This window comes from Asparagus officinalis, chromosome 2 (genome assembly GCF_001876935.1).
Source record: "Asparagus officinalis chromosome 2, Aspof.V1, whole genome shotgun sequence".
NCBI lineage: Eukaryota > Viridiplantae > Streptophyta > Magnoliopsida > Asparagales > Asparagaceae > Asparagus > Asparagus officinalis.
In genome coordinates, this window is record NC_033795.1 from 77,369,011 (window position 1) to 77,391,510 (window position 22,500).

General features: G+C 37.5%; 2 protein-coding genes across 4 annotated transcripts; one reads left to right on the forward strand and one right to left on the reverse strand.

The window, feature by feature from the left end:
• On the forward strand, positions 8,791 to 11,736 carry LOC109831688 (G2/mitotic-specific cyclin S13-7-like). Of its 2 annotated transcripts, none has more exons than XM_020399067.1 (8): positions 8,791 to 8,972; positions 9,371 to 9,524; positions 9,612 to 9,645; positions 9,707 to 10,000; positions 10,079 to 10,327; positions 10,895 to 11,053; positions 11,132 to 11,310; positions 11,388 to 11,736. In XM_020399067.1, the coding sequence occupies exons 1-8, from the start codon at positions 8,924 to 8,926 to the stop codon at positions 11,545 to 11,547; spliced, it is 1,278 nt and encodes a 425-aa protein (XP_020254656.1). In that variant the 5' UTR covers positions 8,791 to 8,923; the 3' UTR covers positions 11,548 to 11,736. The 2 variants fall into 2 exon arrangements, with proteins under 2 accessions (XP_020254656.1, XP_020254657.1); XM_020399068.1 differs by having other exon boundaries at positions 9,713 to 10,000.
• LOC109831689 (stomatal closure-related actin-binding protein 1) lies at positions 12,220 to 22,036 on the reverse strand. Of its 2 annotated transcripts, none has more exons than XM_020399069.1 (13): positions 21,904 to 22,036; positions 21,131 to 21,432; positions 20,660 to 20,788; positions 18,389 to 18,481; positions 17,948 to 18,088; positions 17,167 to 17,235; positions 16,914 to 16,997; positions 16,323 to 16,503; positions 14,879 to 14,995; positions 14,486 to 14,544; positions 14,087 to 14,221; positions 13,794 to 13,943; positions 12,220 to 12,589 (listed from the first exon to the last, which is right to left on the reverse strand). In XM_020399069.1, the coding sequence occupies exons 2-13, from the start codon at positions 21,410 to 21,412 to the stop codon at positions 12,545 to 12,547; spliced, it is 1,485 nt and encodes a 494-aa protein (XP_020254658.1). In that variant the 5' UTR covers positions 21,413 to 21,432; positions 21,904 to 22,036; the 3' UTR covers positions 12,220 to 12,544. The 2 variants fall into 2 exon arrangements, with proteins under 2 accessions (XP_020254658.1, XP_020254659.1); XM_020399070.1 differs by having other exon boundaries at positions 21,915 to 22,009.

Below are 22,500 nucleotides of genomic sequence, written 5' to 3' on the forward strand. Positions count from 1 at the left end.
TGAGTTTGCAGGGCCCACTCGATATCAATTTGCAGCTATATATAGCTAGTAAATGGCAAACATAGGGTTTCGTGCATAAAGGAGGTGCTAGGCAGGGGAAAATCGCAGAGTTCTCTTGCGGCTGAGCTTTGTGAGAACGCAGCCGAAACTTTTGGCGGTGTGCAACAGGGAAACGCAGAGAAGGTAGGCAGCTGTGCAAGGGTTTTGTGCATCCCCTTTTGAGAGAGAGATTGTGAGGGATTTGAGAGATTGTTTGAAGGTTTAAGTTGTGTGATTGTAAATCCTATTTATATTCTCTCCCTCAAATAGTAGATCTCTCCCCCTCCTTGCCCCGTGGACGTAGGCTATTTGCCGAACCACGTAAAATTAGTATATCTTGCTAGTTGTGTGATTTGTAATAGCTTATTTAGGTTCCCTCGGCAGGTCAGTCCTAGAACTGATGAGAGGAAGAGCTGATATCCCATTTTGTTGAGATATTTTTCTTTTGATTCTTGTTTCCTTGGTGAAACGGGAATTCTTATTATGATCTTACTCTCTTGTTGCGCCGAGGTGCTGTCAAAATTTTCGCTGCGCACAATAAGTGGTATCAGAGCCTCAGGTTTCAGATCTAGGGTTTTGGAATTAGGAGGAGGAAGATTCTTATGTGAAGCTTGGTTCTTGGAGTTCTAGACTTCGGTGGAGATAGCATTAGGAGTTATCATTGGAGATTTTACTTTCCTCATATGGACAAGGGATCTATTTGGAATCTGATCTAGGGTTCAGTTGGGTAATTTTTAATTTCTATCAAAGTTTGATTCTTTCTCTACAACTTAGAGTTAGTTTGCAATAGGAAAAGAAGGTGAAAGTATCAAGACGATGGCGAGTACAGTTCAAGTTAATTTTCATAACATCAAAATTAGTGTGGTGAAGTATGACGATAAAATCAATTTTGGTTTGTGGATGAGCGACGTACAGGATGCTCTCAATGCTTAGAACTTAGAGGAGACCATCATGGTCCATAAGAGACCACCAAAATATGAAGAGACGATATAGGAAAAGATGAATATGAACGCTTGTGGGGTGACCGGGTCCTGTTTCGAACATGAGCTGAAGTATGATGTGATTGGGGTAACGTTTGCAATGAATATATGAGAAATTCTCAACAATAAGTACTTTACGAAAAGTGTTGAGAACCGGTTGCACTTGCTGCGTAGGTTATTCAGATTTCAAATATCCAGAGGCATCTCGCTTGTGGCTCATGTGAATAACTATACGAAGTTGTTGTCGGACTTGGCGAATGTTGATGAGAAGATTTCGGATGAGTACAAAGCTATTATCTTATTGGGATCCTTACCGGATGAGGAATATAATACCTTTGTGCTCACTTTGTTGAACGGTTCTATCAGCTCTAGTAAAGTTACTAATGCATTGACGAATTATGATTTGAGGAGGAAGGACAAGAAGACTTCCCGTGCTAGTACTTCAGGCGAGGCCTTGTCCACGAGAGGTAGAAGCTCATATCCGAAAGGTGGTAATAGTGGAAGGTCAAAGTCAAGAGGTCATCACCAGCTAGAAAAGAACTGATGTGTATTCTGCAAGGAGCAAGGATATTGGAAAAGAGATTATCCAAAGATCAAAGAGAATAAGACTAGCAAGAAAAAGGGCCCGAAGGCCAATGAGGTGAATATTGTGAAAGGCGATGATTCCGATGATTCGAGATTTTCTCTACTGATTACTCCGGAGATGAACCACTTGGATGCATCAGATTGGATGCTTGATTTCGGTGCTACCTATCATATGACCCCTAGGCGAGATTGGTTTGCATCTTTTGAGAAGATCGATGGGGGAGTTGTAGACATGGGAAATGATTAGTCCTGTGGTATTTGTGGGATAGATACTATGCGGATCCAGATGCCCGATGGAGTAGTTCGTGAATTGAAGGAGGTGAGATTTGTTCCTCAGCTAAAGAAGAATCTTATCTCAGTTGGAGCTTTGGAGATAAAGGGATTCAAGGTGACCTTTAAAAATGATGTAGCGAAGGTTACTAAGGGATCTTTTATGGTGATGATGAGAGTCTACAGTCGAAATTTATACTATCTGAAGGGGAGCATCGAGATTGGCCAGGTTGCTTCGGCTATTTCAGAAGCGGGCATAAGCAGGCTTTGGTATTATAGGTTAGGGCACACAGGCGAGAAATCACTGTAGGCGCTGTGCAAGCAGGGACTATTGAAGGGAGCCAAGAGTGGTAAAGTGGAGTTCTGTGAATACTGTGTACTTGGCAAAAAGACGAAGGTGAAATTTGGGACTTCTATCCATAGGACGAGAGGTATCCTGGACTACGTGCATATAGACGTTTGGGGTCCCACCAAGACTACATCATTTGGTGGTCGATATTGGTTCGTCACGTTCGTTGATAACTATTCTAGATGATATTGGGTGTACACTATGGCAAAGAAGAGTGAAGTCCTAGATATATTCATGGAGTGAAAGAAGAGGTTGGAACTGCAGACTGAGAGAAAGATCAAGACGTTGTGATTCGACAACAACGGTGAGTACACATCAGACCCCTTTCTGTAGCTATGTCGAGACGAGGGTATAGAGAGGCATTTCACGGTTAGTCATACACCACAGCAAAATGGGGTGGCAGAGAGGTTAAATCAGTCTTTACTAGAGAAGATTCGATGTTTGTTGGCGCATAGTGGTTTGGAGAAGATCTTTTGGGCTGAGGCACTTTCATATGCGAGTCACCTCATTACTAGGTTGCCTTCATCTGCGAATGAGGTGAAAACCTCTATGGAGATGTGGTCGGGAGAGCCAGCATGAGATTATGACCAGCAAAAGGTATTCGGGTGCCCTGTATTTTATCATGTGAGAACAGATAAATTGGAACCTCGAACTAGGAAGGATATATTTGTAGGATTCAAGCATGGTGTCAAGGGATACAAGCTATGGGATCCAGTTAATAGAAAGATTGTACTGAGTAAGGACGTCACATTCGATGAGGCTTCTATCTTAAAGCTTTTTGGCTCTCATCAGGTGGAGAGCGACCCGACAGAGGAGATATCATAGGTGGTGGAGATCGATGCAGCTTCACAATGTCCAGATGGTGTAGTATCCAGTAGAGTGCCGACTGAGGTGGCACCAGGCGAGCACGATGGTGACACGGAGGATACGGGTACTGATATGCAGGATCAGGGATCGACGGCTTAGGTTCATGATTCTATTGCAGTTCGGAGATAGAGGAAAGACATACAAAAGCTAGCACGATATGCTGACACAGTTGTGTATGCACTTTCGGTGGAGAGTATCGATGAGATTGTACCTACTACATTCAGAGAGGCCGAGCAGAGTTCGGAGGCTGGTTCGTGGCAGGTAGCTATGCAGGAGGAGATGGAGTCTTTTCATAAGAATGATACGTGGGAGCTTGTTGAGCTTCCAAATGGGCGGAAGGCAATTGGTTGCAAGTGGGTATATACAAAGAAGAAGGGCATTGAGGGCACTCTATTAAGATTCAAAACTAGGTTGGTTGCGAAGGGATATGCACAGGAGGAATGTATTGACTATAATGAGATTTTCTCTCTAGTGGTGAAGTACTCTTCGATTCGGATTTTGCTAGCTTTGGTGGCACGGTATGGTTTGGAGTTAGATCAGTTAGATGTAAAGACAACATTTCTTCATGATGATCTTAATGAAGAAATATATATGACTCAACCATTGGGATTTCAATCTGTAGGGAAGAAAAAATTAGTTTACAGATTGAAGAAATCGCTATAGGGTTTGAAGTAGTCTTCTTGACAGTGGTATAGACGATTCGATGGTTTTATGATTGGTCATTCGTACATTTGGAGCTAATTTGATCCTTACGTATATTTTTGTAAGTTGAAAGGAGGTGCGTACATCTATTTGTTACTTTATGTCGATGATTTGTTAGTTGCCTCTTTTTTCAGATCTGCTATAGACGAGTTGAAGGCACAGCTTTCAAAAGAGTTTGAGATGAAGGATTTAGGTGAGGCGAAGCACATTTTAGGGATGGAGATCGACAGAGACAAGAAGAAGGGCAGAATTTGTTTGACACAGGTGGCTTATTTGAAGAAGATTCTACAGCGATTTCATGTTAGTATGGATACGAAGCCAGTTAGTGTACTATTGGGAGCCCATTTGAAGCTTTTAGCTGATCTTTCACCGAAGATGGTTGAAGATCGAGAGTTGATGTTGAAGACTCCATATGCAAGCGTGGTTGGAAGCTTGATGTACGTGATGGTATATACGAGACCAGATTTGTCACAAGCGGTGAGCATGGTTTCGAGATACATGCACGATCCAGGAGTTGGTCATTGGGACGTCGTGAGATGGATTTTGAGGTACATTCGAGGTACGCTCAATGTTGGTTTGGTTTATGAGCGGGACACTACAGGTGGGCAGTTATGCTTGGATATGTTGATTCGGATTATACCAGAGATTTAGATAAGTGCCGGTCTACGATGGGGTATGTGTTCACTTTAACCCGTGCGTCGGTGTGTTAGAGATGCACCTTACAGTCGATGGTGGCTTTGTCTATGACAGAGATATAGTATATGGCAATTACGGAGGCTGTGAATGAGCTATTTGGCTTCGAGGACTTTTAGAGGAATCGTAGCGGTCCGTCACTATTTATTGTGATAGCATGAGTGCTATATATTTGGTGAAGAATCAAGTTTTTCATGCGAGGATAAAACACATTGACATTCATTATCACTTCATTTGTGATATTCTTGAAGATGGCGATGTGAAGATTGTGAAAGTCCACACGATGGATAATCCGGCGAATATGCTCACTAAGGTGGTTCCGAGCAATAAGTTTGATCATTGTCGAAACTTATTGCACATTTGTGATTGTTGAGGCCGTTGGCAGCCATTTGGGTGAACTACGTGAATGCTTGATTCCTTGGGCAAGAGGATACGTAGGCAGTCATTTATGATGCAGCCGGTTTGATGTAACGATACCGACATTTGGAGATTGTTCGTATTCTCATTTGGGTTCTCGACTTGTTGTGGATTGAGTCTGTTATCATGGAATTCTTCCACTTTGTACTGGACGCAACAAGTGGGATATTTTGGTTGGTATTGGTGTCAGTTCAGTTTTGGGAAAACTTCACCGAGGTGGAGAATTGTGAACATGGGGCAGAATTTTGTAATGTTCGACTTTTGTACATCCTCTGTTAGCTTCAATTTGTTTAAGATGATATGCTATCTTTTTTACTTTTTTTTACGAGGAACCTCCCACAATCTTTAGGACCATGGTTATCACACCTTTGTATGTGGCTAAGGGGCAACCCCACGCACGATCTTGGGTATTTTAGAAAATTAAGTTTATATGAGTGCTCTCCAAAAGAGTTTAACCTGAGATCTTGGAGTACTACTCATAGATAGCTTACAAACTCAGCTAGAGTTCTGCCAACAAGTCTTTTACTTGTATACAATTTGTGCTCCATTTGTTCCTTCTCCATTTCCCGCCCTTTGGGCCACAATGGAAGGGATTATATTTGTCGTCATCATTTTAAACTTTAAGGGTTTTTATTTTTAGGCCCAATTGTTTACCATGATTTATCTATAAACCCAATAACTTATTTTTGTATCATTGACTCAAATAACTTCATGTATTTATCTCTAAACCTAACTTCTAAAATACAATACATACATATGTCGGCCCCCCTTAAATTTTTTTAAAAAAACCCAATTATACCCTTCTCTCATATCTCCCTGGTTCTAATTTATGTGGGCCCCTTAAAAATATTTAAAAACTAAATTAATTGAAAATCACTAAGAGAGGGAGAGACTGTTCCTGCGCTTTCTCTCTTTCTCGGTTGGGCGCGGGAGAGAAAAAAATATCTAGGTCTCTCTCTCTCTCTTAATTTCTCAATTAATTCGCCTCTCTTATTCATTATTTCATCCATCTACTCTACTAAACCCATTAATTAATTTCCCTCTCTCTTCTCAATTTCATTAATGCATAGGATGTGGTTGCTTGATTTTGATGGATATTCATCACTTTAATTTAATGTATAATTTAATGTATAAACAAATCTTAACTTTATTAATTTTAGATTGTCCCGCTATACTTTTAGATCATCCCGCTATACTTTCATATTATCCTACTATACTTACATGTTATCCCGCTATATTTTTAGATTATTCGACTATACTTACATATTATCCCGCTATATTTTCAGATTATCCCGCTATACTTACATATTATCCCGCTATAGTTTCAGATTATCCCGCTATACTTACATATTATCCTGCTATATTTTTAGATTATCCGATTGTACTTACATATTATCCCGCTATACTTTTAGATTATGCCGCTATATTTTTAGATTATGCCACTATATTTTCAGATTATCCCGCTATACTTACATATTATCACGCTATACTTTTAAATTATCTCGCTATACTTACATATTAGAAAACTGAGAAACTTGAGTTGCAAATAGAATATAAGGAGGCAAAACTTGTTATGATGGACCATTTTTTACATCAGATAAACACGATCTTTCATATCAGAAAGCCCAATTATACAAACGCTGAGCAATAGCAATCGACTGCAAGATAACCAATACTCAATGGAGCTTATTCTTAATTTCTGCATTATGATTAACAAAATACAAGAGGGTCCTTTGTCCTTTGGATCTCTCAAGTTCCTAAAGAAAAAACCAAACAACCCAAAGCTCATAATTTATCAAGTCCCTGCCAAAGCACATTGGATGGAATTCTGACTATTTCTATAGCCATAGGTTTACTGCAGACAAAGTTAAACATAAGCCAGCTTTAGTATTATATCAATGTTATACTTTTTTCACTAAACAAGCTACCATTAAGATCAAACACATGCACGTGCAACAAAATAAGAACATAACAACTAACATAGATGAACCTTTTTTGAAGATTATACAATATACAAAATATTCTTATACGTGACAATTAATTAATCGATTATCTAAATGAGTTAAATAATTACAGGTGTAATTATTACAATTGTGCAAATTGGTATTACCACATCACTAAGCTAACTTCTAAACATCAAGCCCAATTCAGGCACTAATAGTTGCTATGTAAAACAATCTACAAAATCTTTTGGATGAATAACCGGTCCTTGTAAAACAATCTTACAATTTCGAATAACAAAATGAACAAAAATAAGAAGAAATCTTGTTGGAATCTCCCTCTCCCCTTAATGCTCATCCACAGATTTTTCACATCACTGTCTCAGTATCAACAACTGATCATTTCTTTGTCCAAATTCTACCATGACCACTCTCATCGGTAATTCTCAACTCCGTTTGTCTTCTCTCCAATATCTCCCCTTACATTCTCATCTCTCTATTAATACCAATCTCACCATCAAACCCCACCACAAAAACCAAAAGTTTCTGATAATAATAAAAATGGCAAAGCCTAGAGAGGTATGGGAACCAGAGTTTGCACTGTAGAAGGTGGCGGCTGGTGGTAAGGAGAGGCACTGGAGAAGGAAGCGGCCGGCGTTCAGGAGAGGCACAGGAGAAGGTGGCGGCAAGTAAGTTTTCTATAAATTAGGAAAAAATACCTCATTTTATAGAAATCAATTTCCACTCAAAATGGGCGAAAATCACTCAGAAATCTGACAACACAAATATAAAAATAATAAAACTTCACCCATGCTCTATGTCCCACCCAAATCTATTTTCTCGTGGGATATTCAGGGCGAAAAAATTTATAAGGTTCGGTCGCTCAACTCAATACCCTCTGTCGGGTTGGGTCACAACGAAGGCGAAGACAAGGAGGATGAGGAGGGCGGCGATGTGGGCGGCCATGACGAAGACGTAGGCGACAAAGAGGTGTTGGCGATTCTAGTAGGCGCCAACGAAGCCGGCAACGGAGACGAGGAGGAGGAGGGGCCAGCAGGCCAAGTGGTGGCAGGNGACGTCGGCTCACGTGGAGATCTAGACGCTGCGGACGATTATGGGGAAGAAGAAGACAAGGGAGAGGAAGTTCAGGAACGCGATTATGTTGTTGCTCACCGCCATTTGATTTGGTTTGTTGATGGAGGAGGAATTTTGGGGGATTAATGAGAGTGATTATTGAGAGTATTATCGGTGAGCGATTTTTGTTGGGGAGTGAGACTGGGAATGGATGGTTCTTGGTGGGGAGTGAAATTTTGTGTTTATGGATAGTGGATAAATAAGATTAAGAAAAAATTTCTATAATTTTTTTATATGCAACCAAACAAAAGAAAAGAAAAATTTGCGATTTCTATAAAGTAATGAGCCAATTTTCTTGTTTTGAGCCAAATGAAGAAATTACAAGAAATAAGAAAATTTATACTTTTTGAATTCTCAAAACTTTTCCTATAATTTTTTATAAAAATACAAGGAAATTTATATTTTGGGTGTTTTCCTTTTCCTATTTTTTTATAGAAATTGAACCAAACACTCACTGAAACAAAAGCATAACAAGACCCAATCACGTCGCTTCACCTGCATAGACACGTGCAGGAGCGGACCTTTGATCCCAAAAGCATACAACTTCGGCCCAAAATATTCCCCGGCCCATTAACAACACTAACGTTGATCGTTTTATTCTCACCGCACTACCAATTTTACCGTTGGAATTTAAAACATAAATTCGACCGTTGCCTCATCCTTTCCTTACAAAACAACCCACATCCCTTTCATTTAAAAAAAAACTCTCATTCAACTCCAAGATCATAAACACAGCTCCAGAGAAAGAAACAGTCATTTTGAGATCAAGAAAAAAGAGAAAATTTCGGGGGGGGGGGGGGGGGGGGGGGAAATTTTCTCATCAAAATCTAACGGTGGCGACGGCTGTGAACGAGGAGGGCGAGTCTCGGACAGCCCGTCTGCAATCATTCTTTTCTTCAGTGTTCTCGACGATCTTCGGACCGAACCAAGAAGAGCAAGAAATCACAATGGCTACCAAGAATCAAGTCACGGTTCCTCATCATCAGCAGAAAACAGGTACTTTTTTTTATCACAAGGAACAAATTTCTTGCATTTCGTGCGGTTAAAAATTTGCTCCTTGAGTAGTTTTCTTTGCTGGGTATTGATTCATTTCACGTTGTAAGGGATTTTTACCAGGATTTTTCAATTTCAGATCTTATTTTTTGAATAATTTGGTCAGAATGCATTTGGGTGTCTCTCCTTTTATTTGAATTATACAAGTCTTTATGAGGATTTTATTTTTATGTTCCCCCTTCTAGCAACTTCTTTTCTTTTCTTTTCTTTTTTTTTTCTTTCTTCTTTTTCCTTCCACATTTTTTTCATCTGGGTGTCTCTTGAGATTTTTCTGTAGATGACATTTTCTTTTGAATTAGTTCAAGATTTTTTATAGAAAAATTTTCTGTAACAATTACCAGAAGGAGGTGCCGTTGTACCTAAAGGCAAACAAAAGAATGCGGCTGATGGCAAGCACCGCCGAGCCCTCGGAGACATTGGAAATCTCGTCCCAGCCGGGGCCCCACCTGCTGCCGAGGCCAAACCCCAGCATCAGATTTCTCGGCCCATCACAGGGTCAGTTTCTACAGTCATGTCCTCTCTCAGATTCAACTTTGAAATTCTTGTTCAGGTTGTGGTCTGATATGAATTTTTCCTGACCAGGAATTTCGGTGCTCAGCTCCTTGCCAATGCTCAGGTAATAAAATTGCATCATATTCTTCTTTTAGAGAAATTTTATTGATTTTATACTTGTTTAGGTGCAGAAAAAGGCCCAAATTAGAGAAACTAAGCCCAAGGTCTCAGTCAAGCCAAAACCTGCTGAAGTCATAATCGAAATTAGCCCCGATTCGGACGAAGTAACAAAGAAAAGATCATCAAGGAAAAAAGTTCACACTATGACCTCAGTACTAACTGCTCGCAGCAAAGCTGCTTCTGGGATCAACCATAAGCTCATAGAGCCGATACCTGATATCGATGCATCAGATGCTGGGGATCAGCTGGCTGTTGTGGACTACATCGAGGAAATCTACAAGTTTTATAAGATTTCTGAGGTACATTTTTTTTTCAAATTTCAACCAAGAATTGATTGATTGTGTGCATATGAAATGGTTGTTTTCATTTGATTTCAGAACTTGAGTAGGCCGGGTGATTATATGGAGTCTCAAATGGAGATTAATGCAAAGATGAGAGCTATTCTGGCAGACTGGCTGATTGAAGTGCATCACAAATTTGAGCTGATGCCGGAGTCTCTTTATCTTACTTTCTATATAATTGATCGATATCTTTCGATGAAGAAGGTGCTCAGGAGAGAGCTGCAACTTGTTGGGGTCAGCTCCATGCTCATTGCCTGCAAGTATGAAGAAATTTGGGCTCCAGAGGTAATGTAATAGCTACTTTGAACCAAAGTTCTTCTGAACTCATATCCTGAAATGACGCAGATTCTAAAATGCTACCTGCATTTACTTGATTGTGCAATTTATTACAATAGCTAATCTGAATCAATATCTAAAACGATGCAAATTTTGCAAAACGTTCTGGCATTTGCTTGATTGTGCAAGTTTGAACAGGTTAACTATTTGTGTAATGGCAACCTGAACCAAAACTTTTCTTGAACCCATATCTAATATGATGCACACTTTGCAAAAAATATCTGTATTTACTTGATTCTGCAATTTGATACAAGTCGATGACTAAAGTGAACCAATTTTTCTGAACTTGTATCTAAATATGTGATGTAAATTGTTTAAAAATTTACCGGCACTGGCTTGATTTGTGCAATAGCTGATCTGAACCAAATTTTCCCCCTAAACCCCTATCTAAAATGATGCAAAGTTTGCAGATTTTACCTGAATTGTCTTGATTGTGCAATCCCTCATCATGTGATGCGAATCTTGCAAAAAAAGATTACCTGCATTTTCTTGATTGTTCAATTTTTTTCTATACAGGTTAACGATTTCATTTGCATATCAGATCGAGCCTATAGCCGAGAACAGGTACTGACCATGGAGAAAGAGATCCTTAACGTCCTCGAATGGAGCCTAACTGTACCAACTCCCTACATGTTCCTTGTTCGCTTCCTCAAAGCTGCAATGGCCGATAAAGAGGTAATAAAAAACAACCAATACTGCAAATATAATCACTTTTTTTTCCGCTGAGTCTCGACTCTTTTGATAAATAAATAGATGGAACACATGGTCTTCTTCTTGGCTGAGCTTGGCCTGATGCAGTACTCAATGATCAAGTACCGCCCATCAATGGTGGCGGCCTCTGCGGTCTACGCTGCTCGTTGTGTACTCAAGAAGAGCCCTTTATGGACTGAAACTCTCAAGAGGCACACTGGATTCTCTGATGCGCAACTATTGTGAGTTTTTGAACGCTCAGTCTAATAATTTTGCTGATCTTCTCTTGAATTGGTGTGCTTGTTTTCGGTTGTTTCAGTGATTGCGTGCAGATTCTGGTTAGGTGTCATGCTGAAGCGCCGCAGGACAAGTTGAAGTTTGTGTACAAGAAGTACTCAAGTGTGGAGTTAGGCGCAGTGGCATTGAATCCCCCTGCAATGCAACTGATTGAACAGTTGAAGGCTTTGGATTTGAATTGAGTTGTGGTTTGCTGTTTTTCGTTTTGGGTGTGAGTTCATCTTACTGATGATGGGGGAAAGTTTGCTATATATTAGTAAGTAGAAAGTAGCAGTATTTGGAGTTTGAGTTTCTATGTTTTGGAGGAACTTATTTTGGTTCTTTTGTTGGATAAATTTTCAGTATATAATCATGATCACAGGTTTTTGCTATGTTCATCTAGTAGTGTAGTAGTAATCATGAATGACTAGTAGTTGAATTTGAGTTTTGTTTTGGAGTTACTTTGGTTTTGTTACCGATGCGTCAAAATTCAATTTTTCATGCGATAAACCCCTTCAGCGCATATTTTTCATCTGTAAAATCTTCCTCCACCCAGCTTCATTTTGCTCCCTCGTCTCCTCTCCGTCTCAACCCTTGTCCCCGTCCCAACGCTTGTCCATCCTCCTCTCGCCCATCTCATCCGCAATCTTCATCTCCGCTCCCCTCCCTCCTCTTCTGTTCCCCTTCCATCTCCTCCACAACCCCCGTCGTAAATCTCAAAGACCATCTCCTTGCTATCGTTCTGACATAAATATAGTTTCCAACACAACAGAACCATAGAGGGGTCTATCAGCAAGTAATCATTCATAAGATTACGGAGATCCAAGATCTTCCCAGAATCCTCACGGTGATACAACAAGAAAGATGCTACTAAATAAGCAAATAAAGAATAATCTTCACCCCAACCGGTCTTAGAAAAGAAAAACATATCCATTTACAAAGCCGACACCTCTTCAAATGAACTGAAGCGGATGCGAATGTAACAGTGAGCCATGGCGTTGGACTCAACAAGTATAAAAGAAAATTAGAGTTAAATTCAGAAGCCCAAATTGTTACAAACCTCATGAGAAGGCAAATAAAAGGATGCCTTTGGCTACCAAGCCTACACAGTATACACCTTACAAATAAATACAATTCCCTGTAAACCCCCTCCCTATATACTTGCGCTATTGGATAGTAGATCTTGTTAATTTAGTTTATTTAGGTTCCAACCGGTGACCGATCTTCTGGGCCAGCAAGCATAATCTGCCAAAAATCATGTAGTTAATTGTTAGCTACAAGCAAATAGAAAAAGAAATCAACAGGGTTGGCTACAAAAATAATAGAACATCACTTACAACTACGTCGATGACTACAAAGCCTTTATCCAGATCTTTTGGATTTTTGGGGGGCAAAAAAAAAGGGCCAGTTTTCCTTAGGCCAATAGAGGGCCATCAACTGGTTAAAGCCTTTTAAGGATGGACCACCTCCCCTCGGTTTATTCCTATCATGGCTACGATAAAACTGGTTCAGGATCAATCCTGATCCAGTTTTCCAGTGATAGCCAAACACAACCCTACTTTTTCATCTAGTTCTGCATGCCTAAAATCATACATCATTTTTTACCTATACAATTGGTCCATGGGGTAAGGACCAGTCCATGCATGCCTGCACATGATACTTGTAATGTTATATTTAGGTTAAGTCTTACTAATCGAGCTAAAATATTAACTTATTATGGTAATTTGCATGAACTTGAATACCAAGTATGTTCTATTTCTCTTATATACATTCTAGATAGTCCTAAATATCTCCTGAACAATAAACTAGTATGATGTATCAGGTTTATGTGAGAAAGAGAGAATGCACAGCGAGTGTTGAGTCTATTTTATATTTAAGTCGCAATATAACAGAGGTAGGGTACAGGATACGGCTATATATGTATATTTATATTTATGTATACTTATATGTATTAAAGTTAATAACTTGCATGATGAGATCAATATTCATCCCATATGTTATGAGAATTAAAATTCCTATAAAGTTTTAATGTTTCCACTTATGAAGATTATAAACTTGAAAACAGCTTGCTTTATAATTAGATGTCCAAATGACCCTTTAAAATCATAGTTCTTAACTGGGTATAGGTTGAAATGAACTTGACCCATGTCCAACAATTTGCAAAAAGTAGATATGAAGTGTAGGATATACATCCAATAATTGTATGACAAGTTTTTCAAATTAAAACATGTATTATATAATTGAGTACATGGCTGACTAAATTAAAACATATGCATATAATCAAGAAGTCCAAAAAGTTTGGGGGCGGATGCGCGTGCGGGTGCGGGTGCAGGTGCGGGTATGTGTCGGGTACAGGTACGGCTTCATATAGAGGTACCCAGGTAATATAGGATAATAGGAATAGTATTAAGGTGATTCATGGAATCTATGGGGGGAAAAAATTACTTACATTACAATCAAAAGCATATCTCCTAGCAAGCATTATTGCCACATTCCTTTCTCTTATTGATTCGAAAGCTAGTAGAAAGGAGAAGCCTCTCCTAGCTTGCCAGAAAAGTGACTGAGCAGCAGCACTACCACCACCTCTAACTCCACATAACTGCAATAAAATAGGGCAGAAAAGCTACTTAATTAATACATATTAAATTATCTACTATTATCCAACACAAATGTTGTGTACTTCTTAGAGATGGCACAAATAGGTTTATATAATATTAAGGTTTAGACACTAGAAAAAAGTACCTGCATTGAAGTGGAATATGATTCCTTAGCCTTTGTACTCCTTCCTTTTCGAAGCTTTATCCTGAGTTTCCCAACATGGAATGTGTGAACAGATTCAGATGGATGATCATTTCCGTTCATTTGAACCACCACCACCTGAAAAAAAAATCACAATATGATCAAAGCCAAATCTATGACACCCAAAGAAAAAATATCTGATGAATCCTTTATTTTTCTCATTTTCATGTGTTTGCTTGTGGTCCCATTATCCTAACCAGCATGCAATATCATCACTGAATTAAAAAGGAATTTCAGGTGCATCTTAACAGTATTACAAACATGTTCAAAGATGCCACCTTTCAGTAAAGAAGGACAAATAACAGAAAAAATAGAAAATGTTGAACATAAGTTAAATCTTACATTAAACTCATTGTCACTCTTTCTTAAAAGCGACTCCACATAGTTTCCCAATCCTGCCGCTGTCCCAAAGACTAGAAAGTTAGTTGGTTTCAATGACATATATATCTTAGACTGGTATATTGTTCTTGCAATCAACATACAGCTAAGTAAATATACAAACATATAGCAGGCTTAAGGAAATATTATACATATAGGGTAATGTAAATGTCAATTTAGGATGTCGAGGAATATAGTTAATGTTCAGATTATGAAAGTTGAAACTTTTAACTTTCAATGGTGAGTCTCAAGAGACTCAGCAATTTAGCAATTATTTTCACAGTGATGTAATGGTTCCTAATGAAAACCTCAGAAGGACGATAATTGCCAAGTTATAATAAAGAAAAGAAATCTAACCTGACTCTATTGGTGTGGTTGTTGACAATATGAATTTCTCATCATTCAGAGTGATCTCTGCTTGCAAGAATCTTCCGACGTCAAAAGGCTCTGGGGCGTAGACTGATTTAACTGCCCCTGCATATAACAATTTTTTGGAAAAACAATGAGACTTATTACTGAAAAACAAAAACAAAGGAACATGAAAGTATTAATCACTTGAGAGACTATCTGGATAAAGACAACTCAATTTACTGATGAAAGATAACACGCACAAAACAACATACCAAAAAATGCAACATATCACTAAAAGACATCAACATGGAATTATAACTATAGGGGACTGAAAATTCAAAGCATCGTCTATCATACCACTGAAAAGATGTTTACATAGCAATTTAACTTGTCGCGTTCTAATTAAAGAAATCAGCTGCTAGCAAGCTCTTTCGAAAGACCACATAATTATTTATCTTGCAAGAGCTCCATAAATAACTAAAATTTCAGAAATCCTTTAGAAAGACGTCGAAAACTATACTATTCATATTTATTTTAATTCTATTAGGCGATCCTCTTTTGATTCTGACACCTTTTTAAGTAATTGAACAACCGTCAAGTTTATTTTTTACTCCTTGATCCAAGATTCATTTGGTTCATCCTTGACCAAGGAGATCTTTACGCTGTGACCACAATACTGATCACTCCTGGCCACAGCTTGATTGATCGCTTCTATACAAGTTGCAATAATTTCCAAGATTATTGCAGGTTATAGTTTCACAAATTTGCTATACATCTAATATGACCAAAACATTGGAATGCAGTACAGGTAGCCAACCAAAGGGTATTTATCCACATTGCTGCATGAAACTAAAGCAAGTCTTGCAACAAAAAGATCATCATACAATTAGCATTTTAACTTTGTTGGAATGTATCTCCCGAAGCATGGTTCTTAAAAGAAGTACACGCTCTATGTCCACTTTTTATAATTTGCAAGTAAATGGAGAGAACAATGCACATAGCCAATCCTATATATCTATCACAAAGGCTTTACTTTCTTTGTTGTTCTCTAATTTTCCATGCTAATATTTCCATCTTTCGTTAAGTATGAAGAAACAAAACTTTTGTTTTTTTTGGATTAATTGTGGATCGAACCCTTCTAGTATCCCTGTTTTTAACTTACTGCCCCTCTAGTTTTATTGTGGCAGGTAGACACCCTGAGTGAAAACTTTGTTATTCTTTTTTTCTTCAGGGTGTTTATTTGTATAAAACAAAGAACTCTTTCTCTGCGGGTAATAGAGTGAAAAAAAATCACTGGAGGTCCAGCTGCAAGAATATAGCTACAGGGGTAGTAAGTTCAGAACAATGATACTACGGTCTATCCGCAATTAACCTTTTCTAAGCATGCACATGTGTGATAGAGAATGCCATGTCATGAATGTTTATAGAAAATTTTATAGAATGAAAATACCTGAAATCAGTTCTCTTTTACTTCCTTCAGGCAGCATACGGTACCACTGAATAGAACAACTAGATATGTCAGGAGCAGTATTTGTTTGTGGTACTATATGCAAGCATGAACCGAGACTTTCAGGACCCTCGAGCTCATATAACTGCGATCTATTATCCTTTAGCATTTTACTTCTTTCTAGCTGGACAGACAAAGAAAGATAAAACAACAGATATAGTCAATAATATACGGTATAGTCCTCTTCCAACTAAAAGAGATGTACAATATGCAAAAAGATACATCTGCATTTCACTTAAAAGTATTTATCAAACAAATGAAGCATATTCCCTGTATAAGATAATAGTACTAGTTTTCAACTAAAACAAGTTGTTTTATGTAATTTTTCTATAACTTACTGTTTCGACTTTCAAATGAAAATCTTATATACCATAAAAATTGCCTTCCTAATAAGCTAGGGAGAAGTTACAAAACATGGAGGATAGAAAATTTAAAAAAATGCAAAAGCATCAAAGAAAATAAATATGTAAGGGACCAAAAACACATTTTTCATTAAGAAATAACCACACAGGGAAGAAATTTGAAGAACCTAACCTCCTTCTTGAGCTGAATGCAGCACATAGACTTTTCTGAAAGCTGAATCCGCAATGCTTCAAGTTCATATTCCATATCCATAACCTAGCATAAGAGTTAGGTATCTTGTAAGCAGATAAAAAAGGACCAATAGAAATGCAAAAACTAATAAGTTCTGATGCCAAGAGTAGAAATAGACCCCCAGAGGGAGACCAGCCCAGAATAATTAAACGAAGTTTCTAGCAAACTGAATGTATTAGACATTGAGACTCACTCTACTAGGTTGATGCAGCATTTTGATTCGTCTAGCGTCTTGAACCTCTTTCATTAGTTCCTCCAAGTCCTTAAAGTTTAAAACATTTAACAATGTTAGAAGGATGCATCAAATAGCAAGAAGCAATAAAAAACATCTGACAATAATAATGATAGATTAGCACTAGCACTGAGAAGCTGACAAGCATAAAAAAAATCAGCCAGTATTCTGTCCATAAGATGAAAATAAAGAGTAGACTGATGTATAAAATAATTGCAGTCAAAGTTAACTGTAGTCTTCCTCCATTGTGCAACTTTAACATCAACTTTAGAAACACTGGTCTATCTCTTGGTATTTGACATTTGGGATTTTTTGGGTATTTGTCCCTTAAATCATAACTATAATTAGTAGCTCAAAACATTGAAATTGAAATTAGCTCCCCAAATATCATAAGTTGTTTCAAATTAATACCTCTAATTCCTACTTCTACGCTTGATTGGAGGGACTAATTTGAAACAACTTATCAAAATTGGGGATTTAACAGTAATTTCAACGATCTGAGGGACTAATTTTGAAATAACTTAGGGATTGGGGGACTTTATAGCAATTTCAATGATTTGAGGGGCTAATTTCAAAACATTAAAGATTTAAAGGACTAATATCCAGGACGGTACTTAAAGTCAAGTTAAAAGTTTCTGTATCCTCCCATAAAATGTTGACCATTAATAAGCTTAAACTACTCGTTCGCAGTTAGTCTAAACGAAAGAAGATTATATCACATTTACAATACATAACTATGCACCTGTATCTCTGCACTTCTAGGAATATGCTGTTGTTCCTGAAAGGTCTGCTCAACTCTCTGTACTGCTGCTCTGGCACTCTCAATTTCTGCACGAGCAAAAGCCCTTTCTTCTTCAACTACCCTTTTGGCATCTTCGGAAGCCTGAAATTAATATTAAACATGAGATTTCCATAGTATCACTAGATCAACAAAAAGCAAATTCCTATTATGCAATAAGCATTCAAGAAAAAGAACCCCAAGTGTCATTGCAAATCAAGTTAAGGAAATAATCGAAGGAAACATTGAAAATAAGGACACGATGGAATATAAAAAGGAGGTTCTTTCTATGGTGTGTATGTGTAGGCATTTGACCGCATGCAAAGATCAGCTTGGGTAATCTTTGTTGAGTCAGTAATTTAATAATAAATAAACAACATATTTTTACAAGTAAATTGCCATTACCTGCTTAAGGAAGGCTGCTAGTTTTTTGACTTCGGCTTTCTCATGGAGCAACTCTCCTTCCCTCTGAGTCAATTGAACCGCCAAAGCCTCTACCTATCAGAAGAGGAAAAAATGTCAAGTTCCCAAAATGTGTGTAAAGGTACTTGAATAAACAAACAAATTGGCAAGGCTGCTAAATTCTACAATAGCACCTTCCATAAATAACATATCCTGAGAAATTCATCAACATTTCTCAAAGTATCCCATTTCATTTTGGACAGCCCTTATTAAAAGTTTAGCTTATTGTGTAAGCCATCAACTGTTGCATTCCAAGAAATATGTGTACATACCTTCAAAAAATTTTAGCTAATGACTAAAATGGTGATAAAGGAGAAGTATTGTCAGTTTTGAAGATTAAGTGAAACTCCCATGTACATAAAAAGGACAATTATATATGTAACAACACCAAATGTGACAAATATGTTAATTATGACATGATATCTCCACGTCCAGATGTGCACACAAAAGCATCACATTTTAGCAACAATTTAACAGGAAGTGCAGAAAGATATATAGAAAATAAAATAATGAAATGGAAAGGTAACTCACAACAATTGAATTGACATAAAAACCAACAAGAATGAACAAAAGACTGCCCTGAACCTTCCTGTGCACATTTAAAGCTAAATAATATACTTCTATACAATAATACTTCAAAACCAGTCCTGTCAGAGCAGCTAAGCCCAATACCCAATAAGATACACACAGTAAATGTAATGAAAAAGAATCCAGTTAAGCACTTATTACAAGAAATCACAAGGGCTTTTCACCTCTCTCCAACGTCTTAACTATCAAAATCTTTATTACCTATTACTGTATTTAAGAAAAGACACACTTTTGGTTCTGCCGTATGTCCGTCAAGATTTCAAACAATTCAACATATGTCCTCAATTAACTATAGTAAACTGAAACTAATTAGAAGGGCAAAATTGGAAAGATCTAAAAACATTCTTACTATCATCCACTACTTGATAACTTCCCCCACTCTCCACATTTTCTAGTTGTAAGATACTTATATAACTTTTGGCGAAAATTTTCAAAGAATCTATTCATATTAGCATTGATTATTAAGGTGTTAAAAATATTTTTTTAAGCACAAGTTTATAATGTAATGCATGCATCACATGCACCAGAGAACGAGAGACCATTCATCTTGAAGCAACAGCTTGATGACTGAGATTAATTCAAGACACAGGTGATGTATTTTATCCTGTCAATTATGCTATGACCAGATGTAACCAAATTCTCTAAACTTAGGAAGGGATTGTGTGTAGAAGCACTTACCTTCACACACTTAAGACTCAAGTGAACAACAAAACCTCAAAATTCGTAAAGTAAGAAAGACTCTAGAGGAAGGGGATATGGTATATGTTTTCCTATATTAAATAGCACGTCAAAAAAACTGTCCTATAGGCAAGACTCTCAAGTTGTAAGATTTAAGGATCATACAGTTACCCAAGTTCTTTGCGAACAAAGATCAGCACATCGCATTAGTAAAAAAAAGAATATTTGATTAGTACCAAAATCATATCCATGTTAATGCTAAAACAAGCATAAGTTATATACATGTCTAAACAAGGAATACCAACCAAAACTTAGGAAGGATTGTGGGTAGAAGCACTTACCTTCACACATTTGTACGCATGTGAACACCAAAACCTCAAAATCCGTAAAATAAGAAAGAGTCTAGAGGAAGGGAGATGATATAGGCTTTCCTACATTAAATAGCATGTCAAAAAACTGTCCTATAGGTTATAGTACAAAGTTTATATAGCCAAGACTCCCAAGTTGTAAGATTCAAGGATCATACAGTTACTCAAGTTCTTTAGGAATAAATATGAGATGATACAGGTTTTCCTTTATTAAATAGCATGTCAAAAAACTGTCCTATAGGTTATAGTACAAAATTTATATAGCCAAGACTCCCAAGTTGTAAGATTTAAGGATCATACAGTTACTCAAGTTCTTTAGGAATAAATATGAGATAATATAGGTTTTCCTATATTAAATAGCATGTCAAAAAACTGTCCTATAGGTTATAGTACAAAGTTCATATAGCCAAGACTCCCATGATGTAAGATTTAAGGATCATACAGTTACTCAACTTCTTTAGGAATAAATATCAACACATCCCATTAGTAAAAAAAGAATAATTGATTTGTACCAAATGGTATGCATGTTAATGTTAAAACAAGCATAAGTTATATACAAGTCTAAAGAAGGAATACCAACCATGGAGATGGCCTCATCAGCATCATCCTTATTCCGACCAGCTACTCGCCCTCTAAGAGCCTCAAGAACATCCCTAAGCTTCTTCAGAAGAACATGTCTATCCAATGAAGTCATTTCTCTCCATTTAGCCTGAACACCACAGACCAAATTTAAGTACAAATCCTCAAATTTTCTCAAAAAAAAGTACAAATCCTCAAAGTGCAAACTGCAATTATCCACCAAAAAAAAGAACAGCCCAATACATCACCGTATACAAACAAATATAAATTCAACAAAGTATGTGTTCGGTACAACACTTTCAGTTTCAGACTGCATACAAAGTTATGCAGCCTACACTGCTATACCCTTAATACTTTAGAAATCTTGGCATTACATTTTCCTCTCTCTACCAAAATACTTTTTACCCTTTATTATGTTACACGCAACAAGCACCGCGTCTATCAAATATAAATAAAGTATAATTTAACGAACCTCATCGGACAATTTCTCAGCGGCGGCCAAACCATTCTCAAACTTCTGCGCAAGATCTCTAACTGACAATCGTTTCTGCTGATCCAGCAGAAGAGCAGTCTCCTTCGCAACGATCTCCTTAAGAGATGGAACTTTAGGACTCTCCTCTGGCTCTATAATTATATTGTTGGCTCCTATCTCATAATCTGGAAACTTATCTGAGGCAAAATTCACATCAGACGACGCTGATAGAATCGCATCCTTTTGCATCCCATCTCCAGATTCATGGGTTACCCTTGTCATCGACCCGAGAATCGAATTCTCTGTTTATCATCAAACATAGAAACAGTATAAAGATACTGAATCATGGGAATTTACTCCAAAATTACGAGTAAAAGCTGTACCTTTAACTAATTTCAACGAAAGCTACAATCTTTTAAAAAGTGGAGTAAATGGAAATTAGTACAAAACTGTACAACAGTCATACAACCAAATTTTGCAGTAAGATAACAAATCAATTTCATCAAAACCAATCAACTGAAACCTAAAACAATCAAAATTTAGAACGACGGTTAAGCTAGTTACAACCAAAGACCCAAACTTTCTTCGACTGTGATACTTGGCATCAAAGGAAAATGATTTTATCACAAGATCAAAGATTCTAACTCCGGCGTACCTCAAAAAACCCAGAGATAATAAGGGAATCAACGCAAAAATGGTCAAATTCGTAAACTTTTACACCCAAACAAACGTACAAATAGCCAATTTCAAAACCCTAAAAAAGAAACCCATACCTTATCCTCACCAGGATTGAGTTTGAGCGAACTTTGAGATAATCTCTTGTCCTCTGCTCTTCTGTCTCCTTCCAGATGAGATAAAGAGTTTTAAAGCTTCGCACTCAAAAGAAAGTGTAATTATCAAAATGATAGGGTGGTTTTTGAAATTTACGCTATTTAACTTTCAAATGAAGATGCGGCTAAAAACTCTTTAACTACCTTAAATTAGCCTCGTTTCTTTTTACTAATTACGAGAATACCACGTTGACTTTTCCTTTGTTGCTTTGTCGTTTGAGGGGGTAGATTTGTAATGTGACGTAGGTGTCGGTACGACTTGTCGGAAACGAATGTGGGCCCACTTAGTTTAATGTCGGCGCCCCCTCTCGGTCCGAGTCAGAGGCCGGTCCAGTTCAAAGCAGTTTATTATAAAATTATATTATTAATTAATTATTAAATGAGTCTTTGGGGCATCATTAAACACGTAATCGCTTTGATAAATTTTTTAACATTCTTATGATTTGTTGTCTTTAAAAAAAGTCTCGTGATCCAGACTGTTCGATGAAGACTGATGATAAGAGCAACTTTTCTCAAAAAACAACAATAGCGATAACAAAA

What these genes read in the sequence shown, in the direction of transcription:
- LOC109831688 (XM_020399067.1), top strand. Translation starts at nt 8,924, where the DNA reads ATGGCTACCAAGAATCAAGTCACGGTTCCTCATCATCAGCAGAAAACA. An exon ending in TCATCATCAGCAGAAAACAG is followed by an intron (nt 8,973 to 9,370) that starts GTACTTTTTTTT and finishes AACAATTACCAG; the next exon opens with AAGGAGGTGCCGTTGTACCT. An exon ending in CTGCAATGGCCGATAAAGAG is followed by an intron (nt 11,054 to 11,131) that starts GTAATAAAAAAC and finishes ATAAATAAATAG; the next exon opens with ATGGAACACATGGTCTTCTT.
- LOC109831689 (XM_020399069.1), bottom strand. Translation starts at nt 21,412, where the DNA reads ATGACAAGGGTAACCCATGAATCTGGAGATGGGATGCAAAAGGATGCG. An exon ending in TAAAAGAGAACTGATTTCAG is followed by an intron (nt 14,996 to 16,322) that starts GTATTTTCATTC and finishes TGTTATATGCAG; the next exon opens with GGGCAGTTAAATCAGTCTAC. An exon ending in AGAGTGACAATGAGTTTAAT is followed by an intron (nt 14,222 to 14,485) that starts GTAAGATTTAAC and finishes TTTTTTTTTCAG; the next exon opens with GTGGTGGTGGTTCAAATGAA.